This window comes from Arachis ipaensis, chromosome B8 (genome assembly GCF_059453495.1).
Source record: "Arachis ipaensis isolate K30076 ecotype BB chromosome B8, ASM5945349v1, whole genome shotgun sequence".
In the NCBI taxonomy this organism is placed as follows: domain Eukaryota; kingdom Viridiplantae; phylum Streptophyta; class Magnoliopsida; order Fabales; family Fabaceae; genus Arachis; species Arachis ipaensis.
This window is the reverse complement of record NC_142443.1, coordinates 139,073,399-139,093,268: the sequence shown is the minus strand read 5'-3', so window position 1 is coordinate 139,093,268 and position 19,870 is coordinate 139,073,399. Positions and strand designations below refer to the sequence as shown.

At 36.1% G+C, this 19,870-nt stretch overlaps 2 protein-coding genes across 2 annotated transcripts; one reads left to right on the top strand and one right to left on the bottom strand.

Annotated features, from left to right (window-relative positions):
• The first annotated feature begins 1,095 nt into the window (after positions 1 to 1,095).
• On the top strand, positions 1,096 to 3,320 carry LOC107613196 (uncharacterized). Its single transcript, XM_016315084.3, has 3 exons — positions 1,096 to 1,238; positions 1,582 to 2,292; positions 2,944 to 3,320. Exons 2-3 carry the CDS (start codon positions 1,681 to 1,683, stop codon positions 3,154 to 3,156), a joined length of 825 nt encoding a protein of 274 aa, XP_016170570.1. The 5' UTR covers positions 1,096 to 1,238; positions 1,582 to 1,680; the 3' UTR covers positions 3,157 to 3,320.
• A 10,146-nt stretch (positions 3,321 to 13,466) lies between these two features.
• Positions 13,467 to 18,840, bottom strand: LOC107613049 (putative glucan 1,3-alpha-glucosidase). The gene is made up of 6 exons (XM_016314884.3): positions 17,078 to 18,840; positions 15,976 to 16,249; positions 15,719 to 15,854; positions 14,703 to 14,913; positions 14,407 to 14,613; positions 13,467 to 14,190 (listed from the first exon to the last, which is right to left on the bottom strand). Exons 1-6 carry the CDS (start codon positions 18,662 to 18,664, stop codon positions 13,822 to 13,824), a joined length of 2,784 nt encoding a protein of 927 aa, XP_016170370.1. The 5' UTR covers positions 18,665 to 18,840; the 3' UTR covers positions 13,467 to 13,821.
• Between the last annotated feature and the right edge of the window lie 1,030 nt (positions 18,841 to 19,870).

The window sequence follows — 19,870 nt, the reverse complement described above, 5'->3', positions numbered from 1 at the left end:
TTTGTTGAACATTTTGAATACTATACCATTTTTATGTGAAAAAAAAACACAAGAAATCATTAAATAATATAAAAAATAATAATTAATAACTATTAGAGTCTAATATAAGTGGTAATTGCTTGGGTCACTTAAGTAGTACTAACAATATTAATTCTATTTGTGGATATTGAATTTGACTCAATCCATTCGGATAGGATTGACAATTTAACTTATTACGAATCAGATTGAAAATAAAACGGATTGAGTTACGAGTAGGATTTGGGGCAAATTTAGTCCTAACTCCACTTGACCTATTCGCATTTGTGATCAATTATAATATGTAATTTAAAAATTATTATACATATACATTAAAATTGATGAAGATCAAATTTATATATTTTTTTTATAATTTTAACATAAATTTTATTATGATTTTTTTATTTTTAATTTTAATATAGACTTAATTTTATATTTTTTTATTAATATGTTTATAAAATATAAAATAATTAAATATTATATTTGATTGAAAAAATTAATTTGTTGTGAATAAAATCGGACAAGATCGAGTATGAAATTTTAAAATGTAGATAGAGTTATAGAGTTAAAAAATTTTCAACTCACATATAGAATAAAATTAAATTTAAAAAAATTTAAATTCATAAATAAAATTAAGACAGAGTTTAAATCTTACTCATTTCTAATCTTACGTTTAAGCGTCATGTCCCAAATTTGATTGATTGTTGACTCTAGAACGATAGATACTTAAAAATTTATTCGTATATTTGATCTTTTTTTAAGTGACGTACATGTTTAGAAGAATATACATATAAAGAGAATTGAAATAATTGAATCCATCCATTTTTTTTTTTTCATTTATAAGATTAGAATCTAATATCAATTTATTATAACTGAAAAAGTGAAAATCTTAAATAACTTACCAATTCAATTATTTTAATTTCACATTATATATTTTAAAATTATAACATTAAAAAGAAAATGGATTAAGTAGCTAGAAGCATCCAAAATGCACACACTTGATCATTAGGCAAGTGTCATGCATGCAACATTACACGTTACAACGTTGCCTTATGTCTCTTATTATTCTAAGGACCGTACACCACTCTTCTCTCCCTATCAACACTCACCATTACTAACGGCATTGCTTCATTCTTGAATCATCTTCTTTTCTTTCTCTTCTCTTCTGAGTTCTGACGATTTAATTTTCTGTTTCCAGTTTTGATTCTCTATTGGCCTATTCGGTATGTTTTATTTTTATATATATTGTTATTGCACTTAGCTATATATATATTTACCTGCATTTAATTGATTTATATTTATATTTTATAGTCTTAATTAATTACATGTGATGATTGATGATGATGAAGCCAGAAATATCAAAATTGAATTGTTAGTTCTGTCAAATAACATGCATTATTGTAATTATATCTTTAATTTATGTAATGTCACAATCAGAAACACAATTTTTGTAGTCTGATTATAAGTTAAGTCAGATTTTAATGATAACAAAAATTCTAACTGTATATATCACTGGCATCCTTCTACCTGTTCGTGAAAATGCCTCTTTTTAATTTTTTTTCCCAGATTTTTTTGTCAAGGAACATAGGAAGGAACTAACCAACCTCGTAAAACCAAATCAAATCAACATCTGTGACGACATAATCAAGCAAAAAAGAAAAAAAAATGTCAGGTGTGTCTCTAGCTACCGCTCCTACAGTAGTGTCAGAACAAAAAGTGGCTACAACAGAAGGAACAAGCACAAACCAGAAAACTCCTGCAAAACCTTCTGGGGGCATAATGGGGTCACTGAGAATGATAGAACTTCAGCTTGTTGCATTCATATTAGTTTTCTCAGCAAGTGGACTTGTTCCAATTCTTGATCTTATCTTCCCTGCATTTGCAACTCTATACATATTAGCACTCTCACAATTTGCATTCCCATCACATGAATCTTCATCATCACCATCATTTCAGCAAGAGATCTTTAAGGGTAGCAAGTTGTTTAGGATGTATGTGATTGTTGGAACAGCAGTGGGTTTGTTCTTGCCATTGGCTTATGTTCTTGGTGGATTTGCAAGAGGGGATGAGCATGCTGTGAGGTCAGCAACACCACATTTGTTCTTGTTGTCATGTCAGATTCTCACTGAGAATGTTATTAGTGGATTGTCTTTGTTTTCACCTCCGGTGAGGGCGCTGGTGCCCATGATTTACACTGTCAGGAGGATCTTTGTTGATGTTGATTGGATTCATGATGTTTGGCTTAACAAGACTTTGTCTGCAACTGCAAGCCTTCAGGTAATTTCATTTGCTCCATAGTTTCTTTGATAGATAGGACTTTTAGGATCCAACGATTGAAACAATGTTTAACTCTTTTTTTGTCATACAACATTAATATATAAGGTGTCATGTTGGCTAGAATACTTAGTGTCATATTTTTTATACCTCGATATAAGGTGTATATCACTCTAAAGTTCAAGGGAAACTGGTGTATATTTTTATAAAACAAAAGGGTATCATGCGTGATATCTTAATTTTAACAGAAACGAGCTGACGTATAAACAGTCTCACGGTAAACATGATACGCGATAAGGCTCAACGGCGTCATTTGATTCATGTAGCCGATCCTGCCTAGTAGGATAAGGCTTTGTTGTTGTTGTTGTTATAATGGAAATGAACCGTTAGCTTGTTGATCATTGATTTTCGATATCCTAGTTGTGCTGATCCATTTATTGCATCCACAAAAAAAACACACTAGATTCTAGTTGATTATTTCAGAATTTTGACAAAAATGCACATAAATAGATCTGATACTGTACCGACTCGGTCTACATTCTATCTAATGATCAAGATTAACTCTCACTTCATATGTACAAGTAGCATTTTCCATTTTTGATATGTTAGCAAATATATGTGGAAATGAATTTGAAGAACTGTTGAATAATGCAGGACATAGTATGGTATTGGTTTGGGAAGGGTCTTGCAGTGGCAAACTTGGGATATTTCTCCATGAATCTGTTTTTTTTCTTGATACCAAGGTTCCTTCCCAGAGCTTTTGAGAAGTATTTGCAACAGAAGGGAGAGATGTATGCCAAGTCAGCAGAGGAAAAGAGGTCTTCACCAATCAACAAACCCCAATCTTCAGAGAAGAAGACAGAATAAACATAACTCAGTTCTGAAACAGATATAGCATTTTTTGCCCCTCTTTCCCTTTAATTACAATGATAATGGATGTACCAAGACCTAAAGTAACTTGACTATTTATGATATTGGTTTTGGTCCTTATGGACGAATTTATATATATCATAGAGGATCACTAATCTAAATGTTGGATTTACTTTATTCTTTCCCTTTCCATTAACTCTATTGTTGGAGGAACACTCTGAATATATCATAAAGTGTGTGTTTGTTTGATACTTTTACTTAAAAGTTGAAAATGAATTTTGAGACAACTGAAATGATGTAATTGCAAAACCAATTAAATATGATGAGATGATTTAGAATTTTACTCTTGTCTTCTATATGTGATGCTTGTAATGGTATTTTAATCTTATTTTATCCTGAACTCATATATATAGGGAGTTTTTTATATGTGTTGGAGTCTCTAGAGAGTTTACAGTAAGGTTTGCCTTTTTAACAGGATCCTGCTTAAAATAAATGTTCAGACTTGAATATAAAGAATGATATTTATTTCAAAAAATGAAATCCAAAACCAAGATCAAAGTTTCAAAATCCTAATGAATTTTATTCCATCAAATATCTAACCCTAAATTCTACATATTCATTTGAACAGTTGATTTTATCATAATTCAAAAGCAATAAAAAAGCGTGTAAAACTAAGAGTAAATAGTTATTTTTGACCATAAAAGATTGAGGTACTCACAATATTGACCATGAATGATTTAAATAAATTTTGTAATCATTGTAATTATGAAAAATTTACTTCTTTGACATTTTTAATCAAAGTCAATCCGTTAGTTTGGTTTTCCTTTGGTTTTCCACTGGTAAGTAACTTTTAACTTGATTTAGTGCTTGTTTGTGGTCATTATTTGGATAAAAAAGATCTTTTAAAAGATTTTTTTTAATTTTTTATTGTGTTTGACAAATTTCTAATAGTAAAAGTAAAAGCACTAGAAAAATTAAAAAAACATCTTTTTTGAGAAGCTGTAATTTACATTTGTTTTTAAAAGATCTTTTTCTCTTAAAAAAAAGATGTTTTTCATGTAATAAATAAACAAAAAAATACTTTTATATTGTTATACTCAAACATAATTGATAGATAAAAAGATCTTTTTGCATGAGATACCAAACATAAAATTACTTTTACTTTTCCATAAGATCTTTTAAAAAAAGATAACTCGAAAAAAGATCTTTTCTTAGAAGCTCATCTAAACAAGCTCTTAATGCATCTCCTAATGTGGTATTATCTCTTGATTTTACCATAATGACCTTATGTGTTTCTTCTTAAGTGTGTATTTTCTTCGAAAATTTGAAACCCTAGACATCAAAGTCTGATGAAACTATTTCGAAGGAGCTAGTTGGAGGAATATCTAGGCCCCAAATTACAAATCCGACTACATCTAATGCAAGTTGCAGCAATTCTGAAAGTAGTATTGCTAAAAATCTAGGTGGAAGATATTAATGTGGGATGAAAGTAGTATTGCTAGAGTCTAGTACCCTGATAAATTTTGGAAAAAGTTTCATCCATTGTCTAAGGTGGGCGGTAAATAAACTCTGACTCTAAAAGTTTTGTTAGAAATAGAGATTTTTTTTTTTATATTTTTGTGCACATGTTCGTTGCTTCTTGTTCGTATATTAAAGGGATAAAACTGTAAATATTTTATTTGGGTGGATGAAATTGAAAATGAGTAGAAAGCTTTGGCTAGATTTATGATCGGACAAACAATAAACCTGATTTTTTTTACACTATGACCATAACCGAGCTGCCTAAAGAATCTAACATGAACGTGGTTATGAAGATAAAAAAGATTAAAGGAAAAATTAGAGAAATTAGAGTATGAATTTTGTCAATTGGTATAGGACTTCTATTGTGTTTCCTTATAATTATGTTCCTAGCATTTAAACTGTAAAATTGAAGTTTAATTTGGTTCCAGGTTAAGATGAATTGCAATGAAAGTAAAATCTCACGTTCGAAAGATTTGTGTATGTTTGATTTTTTTTTTTGACAAAAGTAATCAGACAAATTTACATGTATTGACAAATCCAACATTGATAAAAATAGAAAATTTGATAAAAATAACCTTCAAAAATTTGAAATTCAACATAGCTACTTATATTTCGAAAAACAAATACTGATCCAACATTGATATGCAATAAGTATTAATTGTGACAATTGCAGAAGAAGAAAATTCTTGAATCGAATCAACATAGGACAAAGCCAAAAATTGTAATCATAATATAGTAGACATATAAGTTCATGCTAATTCATTATAGCTGTTTCATGAACATAAGTAACAAAGTAAACCTAGCTATTACCAATATGATTAGTCTATATAACAATACCAAAATACTATAACTAAGTTCTAAAAAAGAGTGTAGTGCACATGATTTATATAACAAGCCATATATAACAGTATTTAACACTACAACAAACATTCATTAATCCAAATCATCTTAGGTCCTAATTAGGTGTGAAATTACTACTGCCATTAGAGAGTCTATTTGTTGGTATTTCAAGTCTTGAAGTTGGTATAAATTGCATGAATCTTGTAGGTTGTAGCAATTCCAGTGCTAGCACTGTGCATGGTCTCTTGGCTAACAATAGGCCTACTTGAGGGGTAAAGGTGGCAAACGGGTTTAAACTCGTTGGGCCGGCCCGCGTAACTCGCCAAAAAAGGTGGGTCGGACTGAAAAATTGGGACCGCCAAATAACAAAAGCCCGCATAACCCGCACCGCTTAAATTGCGGGCTTTGGCGGGGCGGGGCGGGGCAGGCTCCTCCCGCCGGGCTTAATATTTTTTTGATAAGGAGTATTTTTACAATTTTTTTGCCAAAACCTAACTTCCCCCAACCCAACTTACAAGAGAATGAAGATGAAAATTGAGTGTTTTGTATTATGTTTATTTTGTTTTAGAGACAATATTTATAATTATGTTTTAGATTATGTTTATTTTGTTTTGGGAACAATATTTATAATTATGTTTTGGATGAAAACTTGGTTTATAATTATGTTTATTAGATATTTATAATTACAAAGACTTTAATATTTGTGAATATAAAAATTATAATTTTTTTATACCTTTAAAAATTATAATAGTTAAAAGTAAAAAACAGAAGCGATCTTTTTTATACCTTTATATATATTATTTAATAATAATAAAAAAATAGGATATTTGGTGCTTAGTCCGCCGGCCCGCAGTTAGGCGGACGGGGTGGGATTTTGGGACCGCCTCAATAGGCGGGACGGGGCGGGTTGGGCTTCCCCACTTGCCACCCCTATTGAGGGGTTACTCATTGAAGGAGGCCTGGCGTTATTGAATAGAGTTGAAGGATGCCTTTTTGTATTCTTTTTTTTGGTCGGCCTCTTGCTAGAGGAGGGCCTATTCTGCAGTGAAAATCTGATTGGTGGTGGTTTTATAGGTGCCAGTTGAATTAGAGGTTGGTGATTTTGAAGAGGAAACAGTGGAGCCGAATTTGGTATCACCTGGTTAGAGAGAAAATAATTGCAAAAACTTATTAAAACTACGAGGTATTGTTTAAAGATAAAATAAATAACATGAAGTAAAACATATCTAAATCAAATGGAATAGTTAAAGTCACCATAGATGGCATTTAACAGGTGCTGCCGATCCTGTTTCTTTGGCTGCAGCTATGCCATCTTTTTTTTTTTTTTTGCTGCAGCCACGTCATCACACAAATTGACATTTTTTGTTATAAATGTTAAACGGAGTAAATCTTTCATGGTTACTGTTCCGTCCGGATTACACAGGCCAATCTATAGGCGATCCGAGCTTTAAACAATTTCAGATACGTGGTGCCGCTATTCGTCGGGGCGAGGTATAGGTCGGCTGGTTGCCAAACTCCGCGGGTGGAACACCTGCAAAATAATCTCCGATGCTCAAGTCAGAAGAAGTATTTCAAATGAATCGAAGATAAAGTCAAAGAGAAAGGAAGAACTGGTACTGTATAGTGCTTATCTCTTCTGTCAATCCGATGTTGTTTAAATAGATAAGGAAGCCGTTGTGCCAAATATTCAAATAACCAATATCTCGGACTTTTCCGCAGTTCTTGTTGTGGTTGGTGTTTAGAATCTTCCTTTCGTATTCCACTTGATTGTTGCTAGCTTCGAAAGAGAATCTTACGAACTGTTATACTATTGTGTCATCATATTCAAGTATGATTCCTGCTCCGCTTCCTTCATTGTTAGATGCTCCGTCAACATACATTCTCCTTGTGCTCGGTTCAATGATGTTATGTGGGCTAGTGAGCTCAGCGATAGAGTAGGCTAAGATTTGTGACTTTAGAGCTGGCGTGGGTTGATACTGGATATCAAATTCGGATAATTCGATAGACCATTTGATCAAGCTTCCTGGCACTTCTGGTTTTGCTAATATCTGCCGCAGGGGTTGATCTGTCCGTACTATAATGGTGTGGCTTTGGAAGTAATGTCTGAGCCTTCTAGCCGTGGTTACCAGGCCAGAGCTAATTGTTCTACTTTTGGGTATCTTTGCTCGGTTGGCTGCAAGACCTTCCTGACGAAGTATACTGGTTTTTGTGTTCTTCCTGTTTCAATTACAAGAGCCAAACTTATAGCATGATTAGATACAGATAAATACAAATATAATGGTTTACTAGCCTCCGGGCTCTGTAGTATCTGGAGAGACGCCAGCATAGTTTTCAACTTCGTGAAAGCTTCTTCATAGGCATTTGTCCAAGTGAACTGTTTGTGTTTCGATATTGCTTGGAAAAAATAATAAGATCTGTCTGCTATTGCTGGCAGGAACCGTGACAGAGCTACTGTTGAGTTAAGAAATTAATTAATAAAAATGATGATGACAAACATTTGATTAGTGGGCTAATCACCCAATTAGTTTTGATTATTTTTTATAAGTGATGCAGGCTAAAAACAAGTGTTGCAGCAGCCCAACATCAAACAAAAGATATATGCTAATGGGCTGAATGGTAAGTGAAAATAAAGACAAGCCCAAGTCATTCATCTCAAGCAAAAAGTCTTCCAAGAAGCAAGACAAGGCACCAACGGGCTGAACTTGAGAAGAACCCGATCCAAGCCCGAATTGTTTTTCAATTCCCTCCATCTTGCCTTACCAGAAGCAACGTTCCTCTCCTCTCTAATCAAGTCAAATCAAAGCTTCAGAAAAGTAAGAAAGAGAAAGAGAGAGAGAGCTTCTTCACCAAGCTAGTCACCAAAGAAGCAAGAGAGAGAAGGATTAAGCTTGAAACACAGAAATCTAATTAGAAAATCCAAACCAAATCAAGCTTAAGTTATAGGTAAATCATTTCCTCATACATGCAACTCGGTTCCATCTCTTCTTCCCAACTCTCTGCTCTATCCGAAATGGGATACAAGGGAAAGAGGATTTCTGTTCTTTTCTGCTGTGTATCTACGATCTTAAACAAGACTTGGGGACCAAGTTGGTTTTCAAGGGCTCAGATCAAGTTGACCATTGGAAGATCTCTATGGTTGCTATATTATGGCTTTCGGTCAAGATAAAGGAGTCAGAAGCAAAGTTTCTACTCTAAGGTTTAATGTGAAAAAGTGAATCTGTGGGTTGGTGAAGCTCAAGGCTCAAGGTGTTGACCTTGGAAGAAGAACCCAGCAACATGCAAAGAGATAAAAAGAGGCTTGCTGTTCATTCAGAGACCAAGGAGAGAAAACCAGAGTGTGAGAACATTGTTCTGTAAAGAAGTTCCTCTACTTGGATAATGCTTTCTTTCAAAGAAGCATTCGGCCAATACTGAAGAACTCAAGCTGAGGTTTGCGAATCTGGTTTTGCACATAGCAAAGAGGCTGCTGATGAAGTCAATCTCCTTCATGTTTTACAGATTGTAATGTACTTTTCTATGTTTATCTTTCTGTAATTTCTTGTGAGAAAATGCATTGTGAAAAAGCTCAAGTAAAAGCCATGAGTGGAAAAAGGCTAAGTGATACACTTGAGAGAAAAGCCTAGAGTTATTTTCAGATTTCTTTAGGTGTGTTTATGTCTTGTATCTTGTACCTGTGAGGTATTCCTTTCTTAGTTGGGTTAGCACTAAGAGTGAATAGTTAGGTATTAGCATAGCCAATGTCAAGTTAGGTTAGAACTTGAGTGTGAAAGGATTGGGTCAATCCTGTGAAATTGGTGTATGTAATACTGTTAACTATAGTGAAATTCTTCCATAGTTGTGGAGGAGACTGGATGTAGGTTGCATAGCACAAGGCAACCGAACCAGGATACATGTTGGTGTTAGCTTTTCTCTTCTCTGCTGAGTTTTGTTTTCTGATATTCATGAGACAAAAATAAATTGTCTCATAAATTTCCGCTGCTGAGTTCAAACAGAACCTGAATTGAAAGTTTGTTTAAAAAGGGTAATAACAGCAACTAAAAGGAAGACATAGATTCAACCCCCCTTCTCTAAGCCTACTACAACCTTCAGCTGCTATTCTCCCTGTCAGCTTTTGTACTTCCTTCACAGTCCTTGGCGAGGTCATGTTAAGGATTGCGTCACACTTCTCAGGATTTGCTTCGACCCCTGGAGGTCAACATGAAGCCCAGAAATTTGCTACCTTGTATACCGAAAGTACATTTTTCAGGGTTTAGCCTCATGTTATATGCTCGGATCTGACCAAAGACCTCGGCCAAGTCTTCGCAATGTGAGTTCCCTTGTGGGGTTTTGGCCACCAAGTCGTCGACATAGACTTCAATGTTTCACCCGATTTGCTTTTTGAACATTTTATCCATTAGTCGCTGATATGTTGCACCTGCATTCTTAAAGCCAAAAGGCATTACCGTCAAACAAAAATTGCCAAATTCTATTATAAATGCGGTCTTATGCCGGTCTTTAGGATGCATTAGAATCTGGTTATACCCAGAATATGCATCCATGAAGCTCAGACAATTAAAACCGGATGCACTATCTACCAACTTGTCAATACAAGGTAGTGAATATGCATCCTTGGGGCATGCCCTGTTAAGGTTTGTGAAGTTGACGCACATGCCATTTACCTGTATTCTTTCTTACCATTACAAAATTCGATAGCCATGTTGTGAACCTTACTTCTTTGATAAATCCTACTGATAGCAACTTTTTGGTTTCATCTAATGATGCTTGTCGTCTTTCCTCTCCCAGGTTGCGTTTCTTTTGAGCCAAGGGCTTGACTGACGGGTCTACAGCTAGCTTATGGCATATAATGCTATGGTTGATGCCTGGCATATCTGCTGGAGTCCACGCAAAGAGATCGGCGTTGTCTCGGAGGAGCTCTGTTAACCGAGCTTTTTCCTTACCTGAAAGTGCATTACCGATGTATGTAAACTTGTTAGGGATTCCATAAAACGTTACCTTCTCGAGTTCGTCTAGTGCTTGAGGTCTTTCTCAGAATTCCTCCCTTGGGTCAAGCTCAGTGAGGATAGGGAGGTCGTCCGGGTTGTAGACGGCCTGTACTTGTGTTGGAACTGCTTTGTTCAATACCTGTTGTTTTAAGCTAGCATGGTAACATTGTCGTGCTTCTTTATGATCGGCATGTACTGTAACGATGAGTTCGTCCTGTACTAGAAACTTAACACACAGATGTAAAGTGGATACAATTACACCAAAAATATTTAAAGCTGGTCTACCTAAAATGTTGTATGGACTTATGCAATCTACTATGAGGTATCAAATATCGACCGTTTTTGTGAGGGGGGTTTCTCCCAAAACAGTTCTTAACCAAATAAATCCCATTACCTGTACCCTTTCTCCTGAGAATCCAAGTAGATCCCCGGAGTAGGGTTGAATGGCTTTATCAGATAAGTTCATTTTTCTAAAAGTTGAGTAAGAAAGAACATTAGCACTACTACCTGGGTATAGCAAGACCTTTCTTACCAACAAGTCTCCCATCTGTACTGAGATGACAATGGGGTCGTCGAGGTTTGGACTTGCTGACGTGTAATCTAAGGATGTGAAAGTGATTTCTCCCGTGGGTGCATCCTTCTTGGGTAAGAAGGCCATCCCCCCAATTTCCAACATTGCTCGGTAGCTTCGCTTCCGGGCCGAACTTGTAGTACCTCCATTGGCGAAGTCACCTGAAATGCAATTTAAGACTCCTCGTGGCTGTCTTGGGTTTGCCCACTATCTTTTGTCATTCTCCTCTTTCCCTTGACTAATTGTCTCTGGTGTCTTGTTTCCTTCTCTATTCTTTCTTCCGTCAACATATTTGTCTAAGAGTCCTTACCTTGTCAACCGTTCCAGTAGGTCTTTTGCCGCCACACATTCATCTGTTGTGTGGCCGAATTTCTGATAGAAGGCGCAATGCTTTGTTCCGTCAATGAACCTCTGATTCTGATAATTACCGGCCCTGATCGGAGGTTTGATTATCTGGGCATGAAGGATTTCTTTTATAATGTCTTCTCTTTTCGCGTTGAACCGAGTATAGTTATCGAACTTGGGGTTAAGTTTGAAAGGTTTCTTTAGCTCTTTGTTGCTTGGTGATCTAAAGTTCTTTTCTTCCTCCCTTCTAGGTTGGTGCTTGTCTATCTTCCGAGCTTCCCGAAACTCTTCGATCTCCATTTGGCCAGCGGCCTTTTCTCGGAATTCGTCCAACGTTTTCGGTTTTGTTACTGTGATCATCTCTTGGAACTTGCCAGGTCTGAGGCCACTTTTGAGGGCGTGTAGGTGGACCTCTGGGCTTAGATCTGGAGTCTCCATGATTGCCTTAGCAAACCGCGTCATGTAGTCCTTTATGCTCTCGTGTTGCCCTTGCTTGATGGTGCTTAGGTAGTCTGTCCCATGCACATATATTCTTGATGCAGCGAAGCAATCGATGAAGGATCTCGCCAGTTCTTCAAAAGAAGATATTGAACCTGCAGACAACTTAGAGAACCAGAGTAATGCAGAACCATCTAAATAAGTAGGAAAGGCTCGGCAAAGTATGAGCTCAGAGGCACCATTAAAGAACATCATGGATTGAAATTTCTAATATGGACACGAGGATCACCGAACCCCTTGTATGGTTCAAGGACAGCAGGCAGCATAAAATTTTTTGGCATTTGGAATTTCATGATGTCTTCTGAGAAGGGGTTGTCTATAGTCAGTTTCTCTTTTGGCGGGGTGAGCTTTTGGGATTCCGTGTCATTCTGGCTTGAGCTTTTGGGATCTCCCTCGCCATATTTCCCAGCTCGGTTGTTGGACGACAATTCAACTATCCTTCGAACTTTCGCCTGAAACTCGGCAATCTGAGCTAAGAGCTCTGCTTGTGTGTGTTGCTGGACTCCGTTGTCAGCCATCTTTCGAGATTTGAGAAATCCTGAAAAAAGGGAGCACAAAGCTAAAAAAGAGGGTTAAGCTTAGTGGGGTTTTTATTTTCTGGCCCCACGGTGGGTGCCAAATGTTCCGTCCGGGTTACACAGGCCGATCTATAGGCGATCCGAGCTTTAAATAATTTCAGATACGCGGTGCCGCTATTCGTCGGGGCGAGGTATAGGTCGGCTGGTTACCAATCTCCGCGGGTGGAACACCTGCAAAAGAATCTTTGACGCTCAAGTAAGAAGAAGTATTTCAAATGAATCGAAGATAAAGTCAAAGAGAAAAGAAGAAGTGGTACTGTATAGTGCTTATCTCTTCCGTCAATCCGATGTTGTTTAAATAGATAGGGAAGCCGTTGTGCCAAATAACCAATATCTCGGACTTTCCTACAGTTCTCATCGTGGTTGGTGTTTAGAATCTTCCTTCTGTTGTTGAGTGATTTGTTACCTGGTTCCTAGCTCTCTTGGTAACCGTTGTGTTTGTTTGGGCCGGGGTTTATGGTCCACATCAGTTATAATTGTCAATATTATTTGCGCCTCAATCTTTCATGATAAAAAATAACTATTTATTCGTAAAACTAAATACGAAAACTTTCTATAACTTGGTTGTACAATGATTGGACAAGAAATCAAGAATGGTTCTTCATCTAGCATTATTGATTTTGTAATAGCCACGTGCAGACGTGCTAAGGGAATTATCTATTTATATTTATACACCAAATTGCATATGGTCTGCTGCAACATTTCTTAAGTTCGTAAAAATTTTAAAGAGATGGTTATATATACTTTAGTTTTTCTTTTCTGTGATTTTACAATTAAATAAAATTTTATTTGATATCACAAATGAATAATATTTGACCACAAATAAAACTTGATCAACCTAGAAATGATCACATTTTATCTATATAACATTTGTTATGTTGATATTTTTCCTCAATTAGCACATTTCGGCAGCGCTAATACGTTATATGTATACCCAACTTTCAAGTCACGTCAACTATTTAACAAATAAAATTTGAAGTGAAAATCCATTTAGTATAGATGATTAAGTTTGCATAAACCTAAACTAACCAAGTTATAAAATTGATCACATCAGCTTTCTCAAGAGAGCACCATTCCGGAGGATGAAAAATTTTCCTTATCAAACTGATTCTCGTAGAAAACAACGGTGTCTCAAAAAGTTACCAAATCCTACGTCATTAAACAAGGAAACTGAATTTGGTGCAGACATTCTTCAAGAATGTTGTTGACTTGTTTCCCTTTCTTGCCTCAACTTCTACAAACATAGCTATAGAAACAGGGCAAATTTGGTTTTGCCCTCCAAGATTGATGATTGGGCATTAGATTCCTCCCTCAAAGAAACTTTGATTCACAAAATTTTTATAGTCCAATCATCAGTGACACGGACATTAGGCTTGCGAATGGTCATTACTGCTGGTGAGTTTTTCCTTTGAACCCAAAATGGGGCGAGTTCAATATCAACCTTCTGATTTGAAGGTTCAACCAGAGCATTCTTTGAACCAGAAGCATGTCCTAACAGAATAATCCTCTCAATAACAGTGTTTACCGGATACCGAGCATTGCCACTGGAAGCAGGTGCGAGGTCTAAAGATGTAAGCTTGCCATCTTTGAAAATGAAACGCCTGTGGATATAGGCACCTTGCAGAAAATTAAAGCTGCTGCCATCATCAATGTATAGTTCACCTTCGGCTGCTTGAGAACTATTTAGAGCTATTACCTGTCAGACAACATCAGAAATTTTATCATGATAAGAGTAGCAAACCATTTTACATTAAACTCATTCAAATATTCCACAGCAATATCTTCTCACAATGGCAATATGGCATACAATGTTCAAAGTGTTCCTGTTGAATAGAAAAGCAATAGTCCAAGACCAAGTATAAGCATTCAAGCATATTAACAAGAATTGCAGAAAATCAGCTTGAATACATACCAGAGTATAAGGATCATTTGTCATCTGAGTGGAACTTCTCCTAAATCGGTCTTTCCTTGTTATAATGGTTCCAGCTCTCATGAAGACAGGAATGCTCTCTTCTGTAACAGCCAACTTGTGTGTCGCCCCTCCCTTGTATACATTTCCGGTTCTAAAGTCATACCAGGATTCTTTTCCAGGCAAATACACTGAAGTTTGTTTAGCTCGCTGCCATCCATAAGCATTGTAAAATCTTCAGTCAGGAACCACAAAAATGAAGGAAACAAATGATTTTACTGAAAAACTAACTAAAGCACCTCAGTGTATATCCCCTGCACTAATAGACTGTTTCCAATCATGAAAGCTTCATCATTGCTGAAGGTAGCTTCCTCAGATGGGAATTCCATCCACAATGGACGCATAACAGGAACACCAGTAGTGTTAGCCTCCCTGAATAATGTATAGTAATATGGAAGCAGTGCATATCGAACATGTATTGCATCCCTAATCAACTCTGTATTTCGTTCTCTGCATAACACGAGGATCACTAAATCATAATGTTGACAAACAAAATTAATCAAATCAGAAATGTTGGGAAATTGTTTGTTTAACTCTAGTAAGGAGGATCTCTTAAGCTGTCATCTTATAATACTATACTTCCCTGTCTTGATGACATTCTTTAAAAAAATAAAATAAAATAAAAATAAATATGAGAAAATTAAAAAAAGATTTCACACAATATCAGGCACAATTTGATAATCGAGACAATTGAATTATGACAAATTTAGGCAGAATTGCTACATATCAACTCCCTTCATGTTTGCATCACCCAGTTAGGGAGATCAGGAGATGAAGCCAAATGGGAGTTGTTGTGAATTTTAGTGGACATCTATTTATAATATACTGATTTGAAGTTTGATATACAATGTAGCTCCAATTCATTTACATCTAAAGTGGGATAGTACTTCTGTGGAGAACTTTATTTCTAGTGTACAGATAGCCTAATTTAATATATACCCTTTTAGAAACAATTTAGTAATATTTCATATGGTGTGCTCCAATTCATTTATAAATCTAAAGTGACAGAATATTTTTGTAGTCATTTCACTTATCCCCCTTCTTCCCCCCTCCCCCAAAAAAAAAAAATGAAAAAAGAAAAAAAAAATCAGTCACTTCACTTCAATAGGTTATTGCATGATTTAATATGAATTTCACTCATTTTCAGCAGTGGATGGCTCGTAATCAAAGAAAAGTAAGGCTGCTTACTAATTACCAAAAGAAAACGATTTCTTTTACCTAAGAAAAAGAAAGTCTTAAAGTAAAGCAATCTTACCCAAACAACCATGGTTCTCGTCTTTTGGTATCATGATGAGCATGGGCCCTAAAGAAAGGATAGAAAGCTCCTAGCTGATACCACCGAACTAATAATTCGGGCTCAGGATTCCCAAAAAAGCCACCAACATCAGCACCTATATAACATACATGAGATATGATCATTTGAATGACATATTGTGCTAATACCTAATACTGAGAATAAATATCCGAAATAAATAGAAATAATTAATACTTCATGAGAAGGATGGTACCAACCAGAGAATGACACCCCAGCAAGACCAAGGGTCAAAACCATTGGAACAGAAACTCTTAGGTGATCCCACTCGGCAGTGTTGTCCCCAGTCCAAATTGCTCCATACCTTTGAGTTCCAGCGAATAATGCTCTCGACAGAACGAATGGCCTGTCTTTCCCATCACCACGTTTTACCAGCCCTTCAGATGTTGCCATGTGGAAGTAGTATCCGTAGGCATTGTGCACCTCACGGTGCTCCACACCTCCGATGTGTAAAGCATCTCTAGGCATTGTCACCTGGATACAAAGCAACCAACCACATCTTTGATTTGCATATCTCCAAGAGGACATTATAAGATTAAAATCTCAATAGACATGTCACAAAAGAACAGTGGAGCAGGAAATATGGATTACATGGAACCCATAGATCCATGCTCTACTTTTCAAATGACAACAAATCTTAAAACATTATAAATAGACATGAGAAATGAACATTCATAGATACTTGTATAAGATAGCAGAACAAGTTAGACCACATTGTTGGATATCTCAGAATCAAACTTTCTACAATAATTTTAGCCCCAATATTATCCTATATATTGATTGACTCCTCAATCACCAAGGGAGATTTAGTATTTATTCTCCAGCCTCTTCCAGTTGAGGCAATTTGCTACAGAAGCTACACTAACAGTTTATTGCCATAACAACAAATGATACGAAGCATTGTGGTGGAATAAAAATTGGGAAGAAGCTATTGGCCTCTAATACTATTGAGTTGTGATATATGCATATCATCTTTGTTGGCCTTATAGAGATAACATATGCCAGTCTATGCGTGCATGAACTATTTAAAATCTTATTGATTTTCCTAGCATATAAGCGGAATACCAGTCTTCTATTTAGAGGCTCATATGATCATTATTGCATTGCTTAGATAATTATGATGAAATGGGTTTATTGATCAGTGGTTAGTTCCCTACAAATATATGAATTCTATTCCTTTTCCTAAATCCAAATGCATGAAATCATCAATGTACCATGAAATACATTGCATAAGTACATCCAGAACATAATCAAAACCATGAAACCAAAATAGCAAGTACGCCCCTGAAATATCTCACATACCTCAGGACCATTGAAGACCGAAGGCTCGTTCATGTCGTTCCATATATAGAGTGAAGGAGTTGAACCAACATAATTCTGATAAGAGAACTTATCACCCCACCAAGACCTAATCTCTGGGCTCAACATATCGAGGTACGAAGACGAGCCAGGCCAGCACCATCCATCATAGTCATTGCCATTAGAATCCTTAACATAATACCCCTTCTCAGTTGCCTCCTTGTGCAAAGGAAATGAATTGTCGCGCTTAATATGAGGATCCACGATGGTAACCATGTGCCTGCCCTTCGCGGCAATCTTCCTCTGCATCTCCTCAGGGTTAGGGAACAGCACATTGTCCCAAGTAAAATACTTCTTCCCATCAGTGTGCTCGATGTCAAGCCACAACACATCATAAGGTATATCAAACTCATCAAACTTAGAATCCACATGCTCCACATCCTCCTCGTCCCTATAGTTCCACCTACACTGATGATAAGCTGTCGAAAACAATTGTGGCATTGCCGGCATCCCCGTTACACTAGTGTACTGCTTCAGCACATCCTTAGGAGTAGGGCCAACAAAGAAAAACGCATCCACAACACCAGCCTCACTCATCCAAAGCGTATCAACCCGGTTCTTGGGCAGCTTCGAAATCCCATTCTCCGCATCCCAGCCCGATCCAAGAACATCGATTTGCATTTCAGCAGCATTCAACCAGAAAAAACCGGAACTCCCCCTCTGCTTCCCATGCGAAAGCATGAACGGAACTGATCCGTATAGGCCGAAAGGTGAATCATGAATGTACTCGAAAACATCCAAATTGAATAGCCTATATGGTTCAGATTCTTCCACACCAGGCCCCTTCGTCGGCTTCAACGCGAGGCTTGTGGCATGTTCAGGGATTCCATACACAAAATCCGCGCCATGAAACGTGACATCGAAGCTAATCGACTGAGGACCGTAAGGTCGCTTATCGTGGTGACTTCGGAAACTCTCTTCCCAATCGTCGCCTTCGCCTTTCACCTTCAATTGCTCGAAATCAAACAATCCGTGAGAGTTCATAGACACGACACGAGTGTTCCCATTCGATTTATCTCGGACAAAGACCTCGAAGGGATCGTGGCGGAGCACGGCGTCAAATCCATCAGAGACATAGACGACGGAGGAAGGAGAATCGTCACCGTCTAGGGTTTCCTGCGTGACGCGCTGGAGCCATAGCTTTGTGCTTTGAAACTCCGAAACGACGACGTCGGGGACGTGGAAGCGGGACTTGGGAGGGTTGAGGGAACGGTCCTCATCGATGGTTACACGAACGACGCCGTTTTGGTATACGGAGAGAGAGAGGAGTAAAGGGTTTGTGTTTTGTTGGGTTTCTTCTTGTTTGGATTTAGCGACGAGTTTGGCAATGAGGTTTCCGTCGGAGATGGTGACGTCAGTGGCGATGAGAGGGGTGGAAGTGGATGAGGTTCGGGATCGGGCGCGTTTGCAGAAAGGGGTTTGGTGGCAGGTTCGGAACTCTTCTTTCTTCCAGGAATGGACGTGGTTGAAGAAGAGGAATTGGAAGAGGAGGAAGAAGAGAAGAGGGAGGGTTTGGGTCTTGTTCTTCATGTTCTTTGTTCAGATCATGGAAATGGAGCTATGGTCTTACACTCTTACATGAAGCTATGACTCAGTGTAACAGCATTCAGCAATCAACGTCTTCCTCACTCACTCTCACTCAGCCATGGCCTTGAGGGCATGTTTGTAATTTTCGTTTTCGGAAAGTAGTTTGGGTAGTTGTTGGCATGTTTTACTTGCATATCCATCGAATTACTACTTTCTCAGATGTTAGGTAAAAAATTAATATAAATTAAATTTTAGAGATTATTTTAAAATTTTTAAAATGTTAGAAATAATAAAATATTATAAAAATTTACGTATTTTATATGAAATTAATAATTAAAAATATTAAATAATTTGATATATTTAACTAAATTATCATTTAATAATTTTTAACTATCAACTTCATATAAAAACAAATGTTAGTAAATTTTTACTAGATTATAGACATATTTTAATTGTTTATAGTTAACAATTTAATTAATGTCCTACCTAAATGCTTTAGTGCTTTACCCAACATGATCTTAGGATTTGTTTGGGTAAACTTAAAAAAAAAAAAATCTTTTTTCGAATTATTTTTTTTTAAAAAAATTTATGTAAAAATAAAAATAATTTTATATTTGAATATCTCATAAAAAAAATATTTTTATTTATTAATTATATTTAAATATAACAATATAAAATATTTTTTATTTATTTATTACATAAAAAACATCTTTTTTTCTAAAAAAAATCTTTTAAAAAAAATATAAATTACAGCTTTTTAAAAAAATATTTTTTTAATTTTTTTAATACTTTTATTTTTACTATTAGAAATTTATCAAACACATTTAAAAAAAAAATTCTTTTTATCAAAATAATAATATCCAAACAAACACTTAGATTAGACAAGTAAGACAATCTTAAGTTTTTCTTTTACTTTTTCACGCATAAAAATATCACTTGACTTTATCATATGTATTGGGTGATTGTCATAAAAAAGAACAATAATATCACTTTTATCTTTTATAATACTACTTTATGCTACCAATAAATCAAAATTAAATTCTTTCCTGTTGAATCATTTGTTTACAAAGCCAATGACATTTAATAAAAAACGAGCCAGTATCTCACAAGAACACAAATTTAATTCCCAGTACAAGACTTATGATAGCAGGTGCTCTCTTAAATTTAATGCAACTCTGCCGCCCTAAAATCCTAAACCATACTCTCATC